Source organism: Sus scrofa, chromosome 13 (genome assembly GCF_000003025.6).
Source record: "Sus scrofa isolate TJ Tabasco breed Duroc chromosome 13, Sscrofa11.1, whole genome shotgun sequence".
Taxonomy (NCBI): domain Eukaryota; kingdom Metazoa; phylum Chordata; class Mammalia; order Artiodactyla; family Suidae; genus Sus; species Sus scrofa.
The window spans coordinates 77,285,488-77,304,813 of NC_010455.5; the positions used below are offsets into that span (position 1 = coordinate 77,285,488).

General features: G+C 38.5%; 1 protein-coding gene across 1 annotated transcript in view; it reads left to right on the plus strand.

Moving 5' to 3' along the window:
- Positions 1-19,326, plus strand: part of PCCB (propionyl-CoA carboxylase beta subunit) — a 97,299-nt gene that overhangs the window by 68,007 nt on the left and 9,966 nt on the right. Inside the window, 1 exon segment of the mRNA NM_213901.1 lies at positions 3,908-4,031. Within this exon segment, the coding sequence (NP_999066.1) occupies positions 3,908-4,031 (124 nt within the window).

Genomic DNA, 19,326 nt, shown 5'->3' on the forward strand with positions numbered 1-19,326 from the left:
CCTTATCTGAGCAATAATTCTCTGCCTTTTCATTTTTACAGGTTTTTGGTATAGTCTCCTTTTTGCAGATAATTGAGTTGTAGCTTCTCTTACTTCTGATGTCTTGGCTGAAATTGGTACAGGGACTTGCTGTAGGCTTCCTGATGGGAGGGACTGGTGCCTGCCCACTGGTAGGTGGGGCTGATTCCTCTCCCTTTGGTGTGTGGGACTTTGTCTCTGGGTGAGATTAGAGTTGGCTGTGTTTCTGGGGGGCAGTCTTTAGGCAGCTGTTCACTGATGGGTGGAGCTGTGATCCCACTTGGATTATTGTTTGGCCTGGGGTTTCTCAGTGCTGATGGGTAGGGCCAGATTTTCCCAAAATGGCCACTTCCAGAGAAATGCACACTGATGAATATTCCCAAGAGCTTTGCCTCCAATATCCTTCCCCCACAACATGCCACAGTCACCCACTGTTTCCCAGGAGATCCTCTAAGAACTGTAGTCAGGTCTGACCCAGATTCCTGTGGAGCCTTCATTTTGCTCTGGGACCCAGTGTGCATGAAAGTCTGTGTGTGGGAACCTCCACAGGCCATGGGTGTGGCCCTAAAGTGTTAAAAAAAAATTGAGCAGATAAGGACTAAAATTGATAGAAAAACAGGCAAAAACCAGGAATAGAGAGCTCACAGAAAAGGTAAAATGGACTTTACACATATTGGGAAGAAGTTCAGCTTTATTCATAATGCTACAAGTGCAAATTAAAGTTATGCTAAATTATTTCTCTGTCAGATTGGCCCCAAATGAAAAAAACTTGAAAATACTTTCCATGATGGGTCCATGAAGAAGCAGACACTCTTATACATTGCTGGTAGGGATGTATCTAAAACTTACCCCTCCCTAGCAGTTCCACTTCTAGGACTTGACTCTGAAGATATACTTCCCACCAGACAAAAGTATATCTGCACAGGGTAGGGTACTACTGTTACAGTGTTGTTTCTGGTTATGAAATATTCTAAACGACCTGAGTGTGTCAAAATAATATAAATAATGCATAGGAAATTGGTGAATAAACTTTGCTATATCCACACAATAGAGTACTATGCAAGAATGAAAAAGAGTGAGGGAGTGCTCAGTGGACTGATATGGAGTGATTTGTTAAGTGAATAAACTTGGAGTGTAAGAGAGTATCTGTGGTTTGTTTCCTTTCATTTAGTGTAGAAGGGGAATTAAAAAGCTCTGACTGTATTTACTCATTTCTGCAATACACACAAGATAAATCAGAAAATGATGACATTAATAATTAAGTAGAAGGAATGGGGAGTGATACTGTTAAACTATATATATGTATTTTAAGCAAATGTAATTTTTAAAAAGTTTTATTTACAATGTTATGTCAGTTTGTTAAACTACATTCTTTTTTTTTGCTTTTTTTTTTTTTTTTGCTTTTTAGGGCTGCAGCCAGAGCATATGGAGGTTCCCAGTCTGGGGGTCCAATCAGAGCTACAGCTTCTGGACTAAGCCACAGCCACAGCCACACCTGTGACCTATACCACAGCTCACTGCAATGCCAGATCCTTAACCCACTGAGCAAGTCCAGGAATTGAACCTGCAACCTCATGGTTCCTAGTTGGATTCTTTTCTGTTGTGCCATTACAAGAACTCCGAAACTATATTAATTTTTATATATTAAAAAAAGAAATCAAGACTGGGGTAAACCTTTACAATAAAAACAAATGAATTTGGCTGTGTTTCACATAATTAACTTTTGAATACAGTATTTTGACTATTTCCTTTAGTCTTAACAACAGAAATAGTTATGAATAAATACTGAATTTTAGCTTTTTTTTTTTTTTTGCAATCATATGGATTAGCAGTTCTGAAAGTATTTCATTTGTATTTGAGGATTGAGTAATAAGGGATAATGGAAGTTATGTCCACTGTAGGAGAAATGAGTTATGGTTTGGAAAGGGGGGCATATTAGAATGAACCTAGTAGTTGAATTGGTCTAAAATTGTGTTAGCAGTATGAACCCCTGGTTTTCTTATTACTTACAGAAATGAAAATGAGAGTGTTTATGTGCATGTGTGTGTTTCCTAGCTCTGTGCTCTGGGAAAGCTGCTTAGACGCAGTCATTTATCCCCCCTCCCAACCCTTGCACCCAGGTCCCTTGGAGAAATGGCTGATTCTAGGCTTGGTCAGGAAAAAATATAAGATTAACCTGAAAGTAAGGTAATTCCAGAATGTAAGGTCTTGCTCAAAGAATGATGGAGAAGCATCAAAGGGCATCGGATCCACCTTGAATAAGCTCTCATGGTCAAAAATGGGACAATATGAACATAAATAATGTTGGTAAAGGTTACAGTCCACTTAACAAAAGAAAAACCTGTAACTTCATTCTGTGGATTTCCCAAAAGTAATTGGGGAATGCAGAGTTATCTCTGATGGTATAATGCCAAGTAATAGAGAAGGGAAAGTGGAGTTAGAGAATTCATTTGGCAACTATCATGGCAATAATTGGGTTGATAGGCAAGAATCATCACGGGCTATTAACTAAACCTTCTGGGTGAAAGATTGGAGAAGAATAGGATTTTTACAAAATTTCAGAGTATTTCCCCACAAAATGCTTGGTAATTACGAGTAGAGAAATAATGACTTTACAGACAAGCCTGGCCTATTTATCACCATTAATGGACATTCATGTGCTGTTCGATGTAATTCACTTGGCAGGGTCACTTCTGTGATCTTCTGCCAAAAATGCTTAACCTGAAATTAAACATGAAGAAACATGAAACCCAAATAGACAAATAACCAAATAACTGATCTGTAGTCTTCACAGATGTCATGAACTTGAAAGACAAAGGTTGAGGGGAAAAAATTAAGGGAGGCTGAAGAGACATGACCACTGAAAGTGCCAGGTGATCTTGGGTTAGGTCGTAGAACTAGAGTTTTGTTGCTGGAAAGGACATTGTTGGAATAACTGGCAAAGTTTGAATAAGGTTTTATAATATAATATAATATATTAATGTTAATTTCCTGGTTTTGACAATATTACTGCTGATGATATATAAGAGAATGTCTTCTTTGGAGATGGAACTTAGGTACTTAAAGGTAAAGAGACAGTATGTCTATAACTTATTCTCAAATGGTTTAGGAAAAAATTGTGTGATATGTATAGTTATAGAACATATATATACATATATACATACTTGAGAAGCTAAGAGAAAAGTGGGGAAGGCAGGAAGGGAGAGGGAACGATAAAACTATGTGGTAAAACATTAATAAATGGGGAATCTGGGTGAAGGATATTTAAATTTTTTTGTCCTATTCTGAAAGGTTTTTTTTTTGTTTGTTTGTTGTTTGTTTTTTTGTCTTTTTAGGGCCACTCCTGCAGCATGTGAAAGTTCCCAGGCTAGTGGTCAAATCAGAGCTATAAGCCACTGGCCTACACCAGAGCCACAGCAATGTGGGATCCAATTGGCATCTGCAACCTACTCCACAGCTCATGGCAATGCTGGATCCCTAACTCATTGAGCGAGGCCAGGGATCGAACCCACGTCCTTATGGATGCTAGCTGGGTTTGTTACCACTGAGCCACAATGGGAACTCCTATTCTGGAAATTTTTATGAGTTTTGAAATGATTTCAAAAGAAGGTAAAAAAAAAAAAAGTGTGATAAACATGCTACATTCAAATAGAACTTTTCAAAAAAGGCTGTACTGGTTTGTCCTTTCCTAGGGAATAGGCAGAAGTGTTTTCCCCTCTTGTAGGGAGGAGGCACAGCCTCATCCTGTCTTCCTGCCTCCTTGGGGAACCTGTGTGGGGAGGGAGGGAGCTCTTCAGCTTATTGTTCTGTAGTGTAAATGTCTGTCACTCTGCAGTGTCGTTGTACCTTGTTGATCATCTTGGGCTCAGGAGTAAATTTATCGTTGCAGATTGTTGACGAGCGAGACTTTTTTGAGATCATGCCCAATTATGCCAAGAACATCATTGTTGGTTTTGCAAGAATGAATGGGAGGACTGTTGGAATTGTTGGCAACCAGCCTAAGGTGGCTTCAGGTAGGAGGAAGAGGCTCTCCTAGACCTTGGTGGGGGAAGGGGAAGGGTGATTGGGGACCAGGGCTGCCTGGGTCTGGGTGCCCATCTTCCTCAGACATGGCCTTCCATGGTCAGAGGAGACACTCAAATATATGTTGCTGCAAAAGCTCCTTTCTCTTTAATTTCTCAAAATTAACATAAGCATCTCAAAATGCTTCTTTCATGGTTCTCTGATTTTTAAGGCTTTATAGATAACTTTTCTCCTCAGCTTACAATGTCTGCTTTTTCGGAGGCCTGCTTTCACAGCTGGGTGGTGGGGACCCTTAGTCAGTTGTGTTCTGGGTGGGGTTGCGGACTCTGGGTGCTGCTGCCCTCCTTACTATTTTCCTTCTTACATTTCCTTTGAATCCCTATTTGGGACAGATACCCACCCTCCTTTTTTGACACAGTCTCATATTTATTACTGCCATGGCACTTTCTTGTATTTAGAAAAAGGTTTTAAAACATGTTTTTTATTGTAAAAATATATATAAAATTTGCTATTTTAACCTTTTTTTTGTTATTGAACCGTCGTTGATTTATAATATTGAGTTAGTTGCAGATACATAGCAAAGTGGTTAATCACATAGACACATAAACATGTATGTGTGTTTTCTTTTTCAGTTCTTTTCCATGATGGTTTATTACAAGATACTGAATTTAATTCCTTATTCTATATAATAAATCCTGTTATTTGTCTGTTTTATGTATAATTGTATGTATCTGTTGATCCCATACTTTTATTTATCCTTTTCCTCCTCTTTCCCCTTTGATAACTGTAAGTTTGTTTTCTGTGTCTCTGAGTCTATTTCTGTTTCATAAATAAGTTCATTTGTATTATTTTTAGATTCCACATATGAATGACATCATGATACTTGTCTGACTTACTTTACTTAGTATGATAATCTCTAGGTCCATCCATGTTGCTGCAGATGGCATTATTTCATTCTTTTTTGTGGCCGAGTAATATTCCATTATATACCATGTCTTCTTTATCCATTCATCTGTTGGATGGTTCTTTATCTTGGGTTCTATTATCATTTAGGTTGGTTCTTTATGTTGGCTATTTTGAATAGTGCTGCTGTGAACGTTGGAGTGCATTTGTCTTTTCTAGTTAGAGTTTTTGTCTTTTCTAGATATATGCCCAGGAATGGGATTGCTGGGTCATATGGTAGTTCTATATTTAGTTTTCTGAGGAACCTCCATACTATTTTCCATGGTGGTTGTACCAATTTACATTCCCAGCAGCAGTGTTGGAGGGCTCCCTTTTCTCCACATCTTCTCCAGCATTAATTATCTGTAGACTCTTTGATAATGGCCATTCTGACTGGTGTGAGGTGATAACCTCATTGTAGTTTTGATTTGAATTTCTCTAATAATTAGTCATGTTGAACATCTTCCTGTGCCTGTTGGCCACTTTGGAGAAATGTCTGTTTAGTCTTCTGCCCATTTTCTTTTCTTTTTTAAAAATCTTTTCGGGGCCACACCTGCAGCATATGGAGGTTCCTAGACTAGGGGTCGAATTGGAGCTGTAGCTGCTGTAGCTACACCACAGACTCAGCAACACCAGAACCAATCTGCATCTGCGACCTGCACCACAGCTCACGGCAATGCCAGATCCTTAACCCACTGAGCAAGGCCAGAGGTTGAACTTGGCACCTCATGGATACTAGTCATTTAACCATTTTTTGGTGTGTGTGTCTTTTTGCCTTTTCTAGGGCCGCTCCCTCGGCACATGGAGGTTCCCAGGCTAGGGGTCTAATCGGAGCTGTAGCTGCTGGCCTACTATGCCAGAGCCACAGCAACATGGGATCTGAGCCGCGTCTGTGACCTATACACCACAGCTCACAGCAATGCTGGATCTTTAACCCACTGAGCAAGGCCAGGGATCGAACCTGCAACCTCATGGTTCCTAGTCAGATTCGTCAACCATTGGGCCATGATGGGAACTCCCATTTAACCATTTTTAAGTGTACAATGCAGTGACATCAATTATATTCTTTTTTTTGTTTGTTTTTTGTTTTTTGTGTTTTTGGTTTTTTTTTTTGCTATTTCTTGGGCCGCTCCCGCGGCATATGGAGGTTCCCAGGCTGGCGTCGAATTGGAGCTGTAGCCCCTGGCCTACACCAGAGCCACAGCAACGCAGGATCCGAGCCGCGTCTGCAACCTACACCACAGCTCACGGCAACGCCGGATCGTTAACCCACTGAGCAAGGGCAGGGACCGAACCCGCAACCTCATGGTTTTTAGTCGGATTCGTTAACCACTACGCCACGACCGGAATTCCCCAATTATATTCTTTTTTTTTTTTTTTTTTTTTTGTCTTTTGTCTTTTTTTTTTTGTTGTTGTTGTTGTTGTTGCTATTTCTTGGGCTGCTCCCGCGGCATATGGAGGTTCCCAGGCTAGGGGTTGAATTGGAGCTGTAGCCACCGGCCTACGCCAGAGCCACAGCAACGCGGGATCGAGCCGCGTCTGCAACCTACACCACAGCTCACGGCAACGCCGGATCATTAACCCACTGAGCAAGGGCAGGGACCGAACCCGCAACCTCATGGTTTTTAGTCGGATTCGTTAACCACTGCGCCACGATGGGAACTCCTATATATTCTTAATGTATGTAGCTGTTGCCACCAACTTTTCCAAAAAATTTTCAAGTCATCCCAAATAGAGATTCCTTTTCTTTCCTACCTCAAGCCCTTGGTAATTTTAATCTACTCTCTGTCTCTGTGAATTTTGTTATTCTAGATATGTCATAAAAGTGGAATCATATAATATTTGTTCTTTTGAGTCTGGCTTATTTTAAGTAGCATAATGTCTTCAAGGTTCATTCATATTATAGCATGCATCAGAACTTGGTTTTAATTTTCATGTCTGAGTAATACTACATTGCATGTGTATACTACATTTTAGTCATTCATATGCTGATGGATACTTGGATTGTTTCCACCTGGCTATATGCAGATAATGTTACAGTGAATGCTGGTGTACAGGTATTTGTTTGAATCCCTGTTATTAGGTTTTTTTGGGTATATACCAAGTTGTATAAGTCCTGAGTCATATCTTAATTTTATTTTTTTGAGGAAATATCACAGTTTTTCACAATGGCTGTACCATTTTATATTCTCAATAACAATGCACAAGAGTTCCAATTTCTTCATACTCTTGTCAACACTTGTTATTTTTTAGTATGTTTTGGTAATTCTAATCGGTGCAAAGTATTATCCCATTGTGGTTTTCATTTATATTTTCCTGATGATTAGGGATGTTGAGCATTTTTCTTAATGTTTACTGGCAATTCACGTACCTTTGGAGAGATGTATATTCAAGTCCTTTGCCTTCTTTTAATTACTTGGAGTTTTTTGTTGTTGTTTGGCTGTAGGAGTTCTCTGTATGTTCTGGATATTACACTGTTATCAGGTAAATGATTTGCCAATATTTTCTTCCATTCTGTAGGTTGGCTTCACTTTCTAGATAATGTCATTTGATACACAAAAGTTATAAAATTTGATAAAGTAATTCTCTCTCTCTGTCTCATTTATTTGGTTGCTCATGGTTTTGAAGTCATACCTAAGAACTTATTGCTAAATCTAATATCATGGAGTTTTCCCCCTGTTTTCTTTTAGGAGTTTTATGCTTTTAGCTTTCACATTTAGGTTTGATCAGTTTGGGGTTAATTTTTACATATGATGATGTGAGTTAGAGGTTCAACTTTATTCTTATGCATGTGAAGATCAATTATCCCAGGACGATTTGTTTCATTTTCATTTTTATTAAAGAATAGTTGATTTACAGTGTTGTGCCAATTTCTGCTGTATAGAAAAATGACTCAGTTATACATATATGTGTGTGTATTCTTTTTTTATATTCTTTATATTATGGTCTATCCCAGGATATTGGAAATAGTTCTCTGTGCTGCACTGTAGGACTTTATTGTTTATCCATTCTAAATATAATAGTTTGCTTCAAAAAAAAAAAATAAAGTCCTTCACTGCAAAAAAAAAAAAAAATAGTTTGTTTCTACTAAACCCAAATTCCCAGTCCATCCCACTCCCTTCCCCCTACCACTTGGCAACCACACATCTGTTCTCCATGTCTGTGAGTCTGTTTCTATTCTGTTGAAATAGAAACAGACTCATAGACATGCCATATTTTAGATTCCACATATAAGTGATATGGTATTTGTCCTTCACTTTCTGACCTCACTTAGTATGATAATCTCTAGTTGCATCCATGTTACTGCAAATGGTATTATTTCATTCTTTTTATGGTTGAATAGTATTCCATTGTGTATATATACCACCGTCGTCTTAATCTGTTCATCTGTTGATAGACATTTAGGTTGTTTCCATGTCTTGGCTATTGCGAATAGTTCTGCAGTGAACATAGAAGTGCATGTATGATTTTAAATTACAGTTTTGTCTAGCTCTGTGGCCAAGAGTGGGATTATTGTTTCATACGGTAATTCTATATTTAGTTTTCTGAGGAACCTCCATACTGTTTTCCGTAGGGGTTGTACAAATTACATTCCCACCAACAGTGGAGGAGGGTTCTCTTTTGTCCACACCGTTTCTGGCATTTGTTGTTTGTAGACTTGTTAATGATGGCCATTCTGACTAATGTGAGGTGGTACCTTATTATTGTAGTTTTGATTTGCATTTCCTTAATAATTAGTGATGTTGAGCATCTTTTCATGCACCTACTGACTATCTGTATGTCTTCTTTGGAAAAATGTCTGTTTAGGTCAGGTCTTCTGTCCATTTTTCCATTGGGTTATTTGGTTTTTTTGTTGTGGAGTTGTACCAGTACCATTTGTTCAATAGACTGTTGTCTCCCTATTGAATGGAATTGGCATTTTTTGCCAGAAATCAATGGGCTGTAAATGCATTTATAGATCTGTTTCTAGATTTTCAGTAGTATTCCTTTGGTCTACATGTCTGTCCACCTGCTAGTATCACACTGTTTTGATTACTATAGGTTTGTAATAAGTTTTAATATTGGGAAATGTGAGTCTTCTCATGTTGTTTCTTTGCAGATTATTTTTGCTTTTTGGGATGCCTTGCAATTCCATATGAATTTGATTATTGGCGTTTCCATTTCTGCAAAAAAGGCTGTTGGAATTTTGATAATGACTGCATTGATCCTGTTGATCACTTTATGTAGTATTGACACCTTAACAATGTCAAGTTTTCTGACCCATGAACACAGGATGTCTTTCTGTTTATTTTGGTCTTTTCTTTGTCAGTGTTTTAGTTTTTACTGCACAAATCTTTAACCTCTTAGTTAAATTTAATGCTAATTAAGTGTTATATTTCTTTTAGAAGTTGTAAATAGAATTCCTTTCTTAATTTCCTTTTCACTTTGTTCATTATCAGTGTATAGAAAGACAGCTATGCAACTGCTTTTTGTTTGCTCATCTTGGAACCTGCAACTTTGTTCAATTTATTAGCTTTAGTACCTTTGTTGTAGAGTTTCTGGGATTTTCCATATGTAGAATCATGTTATATGCAAATAAAGATAGTTTTACTTCTTCCTGTCCAATTTGGATACTTTTTATTATGATTTATTATGATTGCTTGTCTTATTGCTCTGGCTGGAACTTCCAGCACAGTGTTGAATAGCAGTGGTGCAAGTGGACATTTTTTCTTGTCCCTGATCTTATGGGGGAAGTTTTATTTTCTCCATTGATTATTATTTTTTTTAGGTTTTTATTCTATTATAGTTGATTTACATTGTTCTGTCATCACAATTGATTATTATATTAACTCTTGGTTTTTCACATATGGTCTTCATGTTGGGGAAATTACCTTCTATTTGTAGTTTTCTGAGTGTTTTATCATGAAAGGTGATAGATTTTTGCCAAATGCCTTTTCTGTCTCAAATGAGATGGTCATGTGGCTTTTGTCCTTTGTTCTATTAATGTGATGTGTTACGTTGATTGATTTTTTTATATTAAATCAATCAACGTAAAACACCATTCCTGGGATATATCCCATTTGGTCATGGTGATAATCTTTCTTTCTTTCTTTCTTTTTTGGATAAACTTGTTTTCTAGAGCTTTTAGGTTCACAGTAAAATTGATTGGACACAACAGAGAGTTCTGATATGTACCCTGTTTTCACACATGCTCAGCTTACCCTACTGTCAGTGTTCTAATCTGGAGTGGAACATTTGCTACAATTATTGACTGTACATTAACACATCATTTTAGTCCATGGTTTACTTTAGGGTTTATCCTTGGTGTTATATATTCTGTAGATTTGGATAAATGTGTAATGATATGTATCCACCATTTGCGGCATGATACAAGATGGTTTCACTTGCCCTAAAAATTATCCTCTGTGTTCTGCCTATTGATCACTCCCTTCTCCCTAACCCTGATAACTGGTAACCTTGGGCAACCACTGTCCAAAATGTACGGTTGGAATCAGATGGTATGTAGCCTTTTCAGATCAGCTTCTTCCACTTACATTACATATATGGAAGAAGATGGTCTGATAACACTATATATCAGGCTCTGTGATTCAGGTTTTCCTCCAGGGCTTTTCATAGCTTGGTAGCTCTGGTCTTTTTAGTGTTAATATTACATTGGATATACCACAGTTCATTTATCTTTTTACCTACCGAAGGACATCTTGGCTTTGTTTAAGTTTTGGCGGTTAGGAATAAAGTTGCTAAAAAACATTTGTGCAAGTTTTTGTGTGGACATAGGTTTTCAACTCATTTGGATAAATACTGAGGAGCATGATGGCTGGCTTGAATAGTAAGAATCTGGGAGTTTCTGTTGTGGCTCAGCAGGTGAAGAACCCAACATGGTCCGTGAGGATGTGGGTTCGGACTATGCTTTGCTCATTGGGTTAAGGATCTGGCATTGCCACAAGCTGTGGTGTAGTTAGCAGATATGGCTCGGATCTGATGTTGCCGTGGCTGTGGCATAGGCCTGCAGCTGCAGCTCTGATTTGAACCCTAGCCTGGGAACTTCTATATGCCATAGGTGTGGCCATAAAGAAAAAAAGAATTTGTTTGGTTTGTAAGAAACTGCCAAACTGGCCAGAATGGCTGTACTTATTTGAATCCCCACTAGCAGTAAAGACTAGTTCCTATTGCTCCACATCCTTATCAGCACTCTGTGTTGTCAGTGTTCTGAATTTTGGCCGTTCTGTTAGTTCTTTAAAATGAGTGTTATCTCATTTTAATTTGCATTTCCCTGATGACATGATGTGGAGCATCTTTTCATGTGTTTATTTGCCATGTGTTTTCTTTGGTGAGGTATCTATTCAGGTCTTTTGCCCCCTCCTTTTTTTTTGGGCCATGGCTGTAGCACACAAAAGTTTCTGGTCCAGGGATGGAATTGAGCCACAGCAATGACAACACCAAATCCTAAACCACTAGGCCATCAGGGAACTCTTGCTTTTGCCCCTCCCCCCAACTTTTTTTTATTACACCCATAGCATATGGATGTTCCCAGGCCAAAGCTGTGGCAGTGCTGGAGCCTTAACTCACTGTTTGGGGCTGGGTATTGAACCTACACTGTTGCAGAGGCAATGCCAGGTCCTTAACCTGTGCCACGGTGGTAACCCCACCCATTTTTTTAATTCGGTGGTTTTACTAAAAAAATAAAACCTAAATAAAGAGATGTATTACGGCAAGCCCAAAAATATTAGTTTAAGAAAAGCAGAGGAGGAGTTCCCATCGTGGTGCAGCGAAAAAGAATCCGACTAGGGACCATGAGTTTGCGGGTTTGATCCCTGGCCTCGCTCAGTGGGTTAAGGATCTGGGGTTGCTGTGAGCTGTGGTGTAGGTCTCAGACGCTGCTTGGATCTGGCATTGCTGTGGCTGTGGCATAGGCCAGTAGCAACAGCTCCCAATGGACCCCCAGCCTGGGAGCCTCCATATGCTGCGGCTGTGGCCCTAAAAAGACCAAAAACAAAAGACAAGAATAGCAGACAAGCAAACCTGTTACAAGTTTCAGGTGAGTCTGGTGGGGCAGGTTTTATTTGTGGGCAGGAAATGTCAAGAGGGGAGAGTTCAGTTTGAGTCAGTTAAAATAAAAAGCAAATGGAGACCAGCCTTGAAAACTTCTTGGCTGGATATAATTAGTCCAGTCACATAAACAAAGCTCAGTTCATCCCACTTTGTGAGTCCAATCTGACCTGGCTCCTCTGCCTTTCATGAAAATTCCCGAGGTTGATATGAGACAACTCATGATCAACCCTCTGTCATCTGAAAAAATTCTGTACTATTGGGTTTTCTGCAAATCAGGCATTTAAGGCAAGTCACTTTCTTAGTCCTTAAGTTTTATCTTCCTCAGAGCACATGTGTGGGATTCTCCATTTTATATCCTGCAGTCTTTTTAATTTTAGATTGAAATTCTTTTGTAAGTTTGCCAAATATTTTCTCCCATTCTGTGGTTGTCTACTTATTCTCTAAATAGTATCTTTCACAGAGCAGAACTTCTTAGTTTCAGTGAAGTACAGCTTAACTAATTATTTCTTTCATGGATCATGCCTTTGAAAGTAGTGTATCTAAAAAGTTACTGCCACCCCCAAGATAACCTATATTTTTTCTATGTTATTTCTAGGAATTTTATAGTTATGTGTTTTATATTTAGGTTTGTGGATCCATTTTGAGTTAATTTTTGTGGAAGATATAAGGCTTGGGTTTATATCAGTGTTTTTGCATGTGGCTTTCATCTTTACTATTTAGTATTATCTATTACATTTCAATTTTTCTTTAAATATTAGCATTATATTAAAATCGTGTATATTATGCAACTAAAATTTGTAAAGAAGAAAGCCTTATATACTATTAAATATTTTATAAAGCATAATAAAAAGAATAACTTAACTGGTAAGAATAACAAAAATAATACACCCTCTGAAAATAAGTAAAATATAAAATGCATAAATTGGTTAAAAAACAGTGTAACTATATAAATATGTCCTCACAATTTGTTACATCTTATTGATTCTTCAATAAAGACATTATACCATTCTAGGTGATGTCATAAACAAGACATTATAGACCTTACATTGTACTCTTTGATGGAGAGGAAATCAGAATCAGATCTAAGGAGACTTGAGCATTCCAAGAATGATGTCAGATGACCCTCTTCATGGTGGATTACGCACATATTTACTATGAGATATATTTATTCTCCAGAGATTCCTTGTTTGTGTATCAAGTGTAGATTTTTGGTTTGCAGTTATTCTGAAGTTTTGATATAAGAGTCTATATGTATATGAGATTGTTTTAAGTTGTTGTTCTCTTAATTGCAAGTTCGTCTCCAGTATCCTGCATTTGTACCACCTCTTCTTATGATTTCTGATTTTGGTGGTATAATTGTGCATGGATGATTTCATATCTTTACTGTATATGTTCCTTTACTGGTGATCCTTCTCATTTGTGGAATTTTTGTTTCCTGTTGCTGTCTTGTCTTTTCTGCCTAGAGAAATTCCTTTAGTATTTGTTGTAAGGCTGGTTTAGTGTTGCTGAATTTTCTCAGCTTTTGCTTATCTGTGAAGGTTTTGATTTCTTCTTCAAATCTGAATGAGAGCCTTGCTGGGTAGAGTAATCTTGGTTGGAGGTTTTTTCCTTTCATCCCTTCTGGCCTGCAGGGTTTTTGCTGAAAAACCTGCTGACAACCTTATTGGGGATCCCTTGTATGTTATGTTTCTTTTCCCTAGCTGCTTTCAAGATTTTCTCTTTAATTTTGGTCAGTTTGATTAATATGCATCTCGGGGTGTTCCTCCTTGGGTTTATTTTATATGCTACTCATTGTGCTTACTGGATTTGAGTGAGTGGTTCCTTTCCCATGTTAGGGAAGTTTTCGGCTATTATCTCTTGGAATATTTTTTCTGTCCCCCTTTCTCTCTCTTCTCCTTCTGGCACCCCTATAATACGGATGTTGGTGCGATTAATGTTGTTCCAGAGTTCTCTGAGACTCTCTTCCTTTGTTTTCAATCTTTTTTCTCTTTTCTGTTCTGCATTCGTAATTTCCACTAATCTGTCCCCCACCTCGCTTATTCGTTCTTCTGCGTCCTGTATTGTGCTGTTAGCTGCTTCTAGTGAATTTTTTATTTCAGTTATTGTATTTTGCATCTCTTCTTGTTTAAGTTTTATATCTTGTATCTCTTTGCTGAGTGTTTCCTGTAAGTTATCCATCTTTGCCTCCAGTTTATCTCCAATGTCTTGCATCATCTTCAGCATCAACAGTCTAAAAAGTCTTTTTCCTGGAGGCTGAGAATCTCCTGATCACTTAGCTGATTTTCTGGGGTTTTTCCTTTCTCCCTCATGTGAGTTGTAGTTCTCTGTCTTTTCATTTTTATAGGTTTTTGGTGTGGTGACTTTTTTACAGATAGTAGAGTTGTAGCCTCTCTTACTTCTGGTGTCTGCCCTTTTGTAGCTGAAGTTGGTGTGGGGGCTTGCTGTAGGATTCCTGAGGAGAGGGGCTGATGCCTGCTCACTGGTAGGTGGAGCTGATTCTAATCCCTCTGGTGGGTGGGGCTAGTCTCTCTGGATGGGATTAGAGGCATCTGTGTGCCTGAGGGGTCTTTAGGTAGCCTGTTTACTGATGGGTGGATTGTTGTTTGCCCTGGGGCATCTCAGTGCTGACTGATGGGTGGGGCCAGATTTTCCCAAAATGGCCACCTCCAGAGAAAGGCAGCTGCTGAATAATCCTGAGAGCTTTGCCTTCAATGTCCCTCCCTCACAACAAGCCACATTCACCTCTGTTTTCCCAGGATGTCCTCCAAGAACTGCAGTCAGGTTTGACCCAGATTCCTATGGAGACCTCGCTCTGCCCTGGGACCCAGTGCACATGAAAGTCCGTGTGTGCCTTTTAAGAATGGGGTCTCCATTTTCCCCAGTCCTGGGGAGCTCCTGCGCACAAGCCCTATTGCCCTTCAATGCCAGATGCTCCAGGGGCTCTTTCTCTCCCTGCCAGATCCCAGCATGTGAGGGTTTGATGTGTGGCTCAGAACTCTCACTCCTGTAGGTGAGTCTCTGTGAACCAGTTAGTTTCCAGCCTGTGGAACTTCCCACCTGGGAGGTATAGGGTTGCTTATATTGTAAAATCGCCCCTCCTGTCTCTTGATGTGGCCTCTTCTTTTTCTTCTGAAGTATGATATCTTTTTTAAGGTTTCCAGTCCATTTGGGCTCAGCCTTTAGTTGTGAATTTTGTTGTTTTTGGGAGAGAAATTGAGCTCCAGTCCTTCTATTCTGCCATCTTAATCCAGAAGTCTATTATCCTTTCATTTCAACCTGGTGGGCTACGTTAATCATTGTTCCTCAGCTTTTATTTATCTGGCAATGTCTTATTTTTCCCCTCATTTTTGAAGGACAGTTTGCTAAGTATAGAGTTGTGGTTGAGTTTTATTCTTTCAGCACTTTATTTTTTTATTTAAAATTTTTTTATTGAAGTATAGTTGCTGTATAATATGACATAAGTTACAGGTGTAAAATATAGTGATTCAAAAAATTTAAAGATTATATTTCATTTATAGTTATTATAAAATAATGGCTATATTCTCCACGATGTACAGTATATCTTTGTATCTTTTTTTTATATTACTCAATGAATTTATTATATTTATAATTGTATAATGAGATAACATTTCCATCCCAAATCCCCAGCATGCCCCCACCCCCTAACCTCTTTCCTTTGGAAACAATAAGTTTTTCAAAGTTTGTGAGTCAGGATCTGTTCTGTAAAGAAGTTAATTGTGTCCTTTTTTCAGATTCCACGTGTAAGAGAGAGCATTTGATGTCATTGGTGTCTAATTGTCTGATTGACTTCACTTAGCATGATAATTTCTAGGTCCACCCATGTTGCTAAAAATGCTGTTATTTCATTCCTTTTAGTGGCTGAGTAATATTCCATTGTGTGTATGGACCACATCTTCTTGATCCAATCCTCTGTCAATGGACATTTAGGTTGTCTTGGCTATTGCAAATAGTGCTGCAATGAACATTGGAGTACATTTGTCTTTTCGAGTTGTGGTTTTCTCTGGATAGATGCCTAGGAGTGAGATTGCTGGATCAAATGGTAGTTCTATGTTTAGTTTTCTGAGGAACCTCCATACTGTTTTCCAGAGTGGTTGCACCAATTTATAATCCCACCAACAGTGTAATGGGTTTTCCTTTTCTCGACACCCTCTCCAGAATTTATTATTTGTAGACTTTTGGATGATGGCCATTCTGGCTGGTGTAAGGTGGTACCTTATAGTGGTTTTGATTTACATTTCTCTAATAATGAGTGATGTTGAACATCTTTTCATGTGTTTTTTTGGCCATCTGTTTGTCTTTGGAGAATTGACTGTTTAGATCTTCTGCCCATTTTTGATTTTTTTTTTTATATTGAGCTGTAGGAGGTGTTTGTATATTTTGGAGATGAATCCTTTGTCAGTTGCTTCATTTGCAAATATTTTTCTCCCATTCTGTGGGATTTGTATCTTATTTTATAGATAACTAGCCATTTGTACCTCTTGCCCTCCTACCCCTACCCTGCCCTTCCCCATTCTTCCCATTATATTCCATGAATAAGTGATGAGATACAATATTTGTCTTTCTCTGACTTATTTCACTTATCATAGTGCCCTTCAAATCCATCCATGTTGCTGCAAAAGGCACAGTTTCATTCTTTTTATGGCTGAGTAGTGTTCCATTGTATTCAAATACCAAATCTTTATCCAGTCATCTTTTGATGGACACTTAGGTTGTTTTCATATGTTGGAAATTGGAAATGATGCTGCAATGAACATTGGAGTACAAGTATCTTTTTTTGCATGTATCTTTTTAAATTAGTGTTTTTTTTTTTTTTTTTTCCTGATATATACCCAGCAATGGAATTACTGGGGCAGAAGAACTGAATGAATAAATATTTTTCCAAAGAAGAAATGCAGATGGCCAACAGGCACACAAAAAGGTGCTCAACATTGCCAACTGTCAGGGAAATACAAATCAAAACCTCAGTGAAATATTACTTCACACCTGGCAGAAAGACTTTCATCAAAAAGAACACAAATAGCAAATGTTGGTGAGGATATGGAGAAAATGGATCCCTCATACACTGTTCATGGGAATGTAAACTGACACAATCACCATGGAAGACTGTATGGAGGTTTCTCAAAAAATTAAAAGTAGAACTAAGATTAGAAAAACTGTCAGCACTTTAAATATTTATCCCATTGTCTTCTGGCCTCCATAGTTTCTGTTAAGAAATCAATTGCTCATCTTAATGAAGATCTTTGTGATGTGTCACTTCTCTCTTGCTACTTTTAAGATTCTGTCTTTGTCTTTTAATAATTTGAATATAATGTGTCTCAGTGTGGGTGTGTATGTGTTTATCCTTATAGTTTCTGGGATTTGTAGCTTCACATCTTATCCCAAATTTGAGAAGTTTTTGGATATTCTTTCTTCGAATAATCTCTCTGTCCCTCCCCCACCCCCTTTCTTCCTTCTGGTATTGCCATGCTGTATATGCAGGTGATGCTACGATGATATCCATAGGTTCTTAAGTCTCTATTCACTTCATTTTTTTCTTTTCTTTCTGCTCCTCAGACTGGGTAATTTAAGTTTTCTTATTTTCAAGTTTCCTGATCCTTCTTCCTGTCTGCTTAGTCTGTTGTTGAACCCCTGTAGTAAATTTTCCTTTTCAACTATTGTACGTCTCAGCCCTAGAATTTGTTTGGTTCCTTTTTATCTTCTCTATCTCTTATTGACAATCTCATTTTGTTTATACATTGTTGTCCTGATTTTTAGTTCTTCATGGTTTCCTTTATCTCTTTGAGCATATTTAAGACAGTTGTTTTAAAGTTTTTGTTTAGTAAGATCATTGTCTGGGTTTCCTCAGAGATGGGTTCTTTTAATTTATTTTGTTCATTTGAATGGCTGTACTTTACTCTTTGTATGCTTTGTTATTTTTTGCTGAAAACTGAATATTTAAATATCACAATGTGATTCTGGAAATCATATTATCTTTTTGCAGAATTTTTTTTTGTTTTTGATTGTTGCATGATGTATAGTCCATTTGTCCAGTGACTTTTCCCCACTATTTTTGCAGAGGCTATATTCCTTGTTGTATTTGTTAGCTTGTGTCCAGCTAGTATTTTGACAGAGATTACCTTGAACACCAGTGCTAAAACAGACAGATAAGAAAACACCTGGAGTTCCCGTCGTGGCACAGTGGTTAACGAATCCGACTAGGAACCACGAGGTTGCGGGTTCGATCCCTGGCCTTGCTCAGTGGGTTAAGGATCTGGCATTGCCGTGAGCTGTGGTGTAGGTTGCAGACGCGGCTCAGATCCTGCGTTGCTTTGGCTCTGGCGTAGGCCAGTGCCTATAGCTCTGATTTGACCCCTAGCCTGGGAACCTCCATATGCCACGGGAGCGGCCCAAGAAATAGCAAAAAGACAAAAAAAAAAAAAAAAAAAAAAAAAGCAAGCAAGCACCTTCTGGTCTTTGCAAATTGGGTCTGTACTGAAGCTCTCTTTCAATACTTATCCAGACTTAAACTGAGTTTAGAGATTAGCTCAAGGTTAAAGCCTAAGGTCTTCTCAAGTCTTTTGTTTTGTAATGTTATATTTTCATTTTCATTCATCTCAAGGTATTTTCTAATTTCCTTTCTCAGGTCTTTTCTGAGCATGCGTCTGACTCTAGGCATACCTGTCTTTCTGAAGTCCTTTGGGAGTTCTCATCGTGGCTCAGAGGTTAATGAATCTGACTAGCATCCTTGAAGCCTCAGGTTCAATCCCTGGCTTTGCTCAGTGGGTTAAGGATCTGGTGTCGCTATGAGCTGTGGTGTAGGTTGCAGACACGGCTCAGATCCTGCCTTGCCATGGCTGTGGTGCAGGCCAGCAGCTACAGCCCTGATTAGACCCCTCGCCTGGGAACCTCCATGTCTCACAGGAGTGGCACTAAAAAGCAGAAAAAAAAAATGAAGTCTTTTGTATACACAGGTGCTCTTGAGTGCTGTCATTTCCCCTCCAAACCCCCTCACTCCCTGTTTTTTTCTTCTCAGGCCTTAGGTGATCTTAACCATGATCTTTTGCCCCAGATGTCTGTAGGTGGTTCTTTTGCCTTACAGCGTTTTTGAGCAATGCCTGCCACTTTTCTTGCATGGGTGAGTTCTGATTTTGGTAAAGAGATGAAAGCTTTGTATTTGTCTTTCATGTAGTTCCCAGACAAGTTATAACAGACCTACATGTTGTTTGTGACTGAGGTCTGCTTTGCTTCCTATAGAACCAGAAACGATGGAGGGCAAGTGTAATTCAGAACACT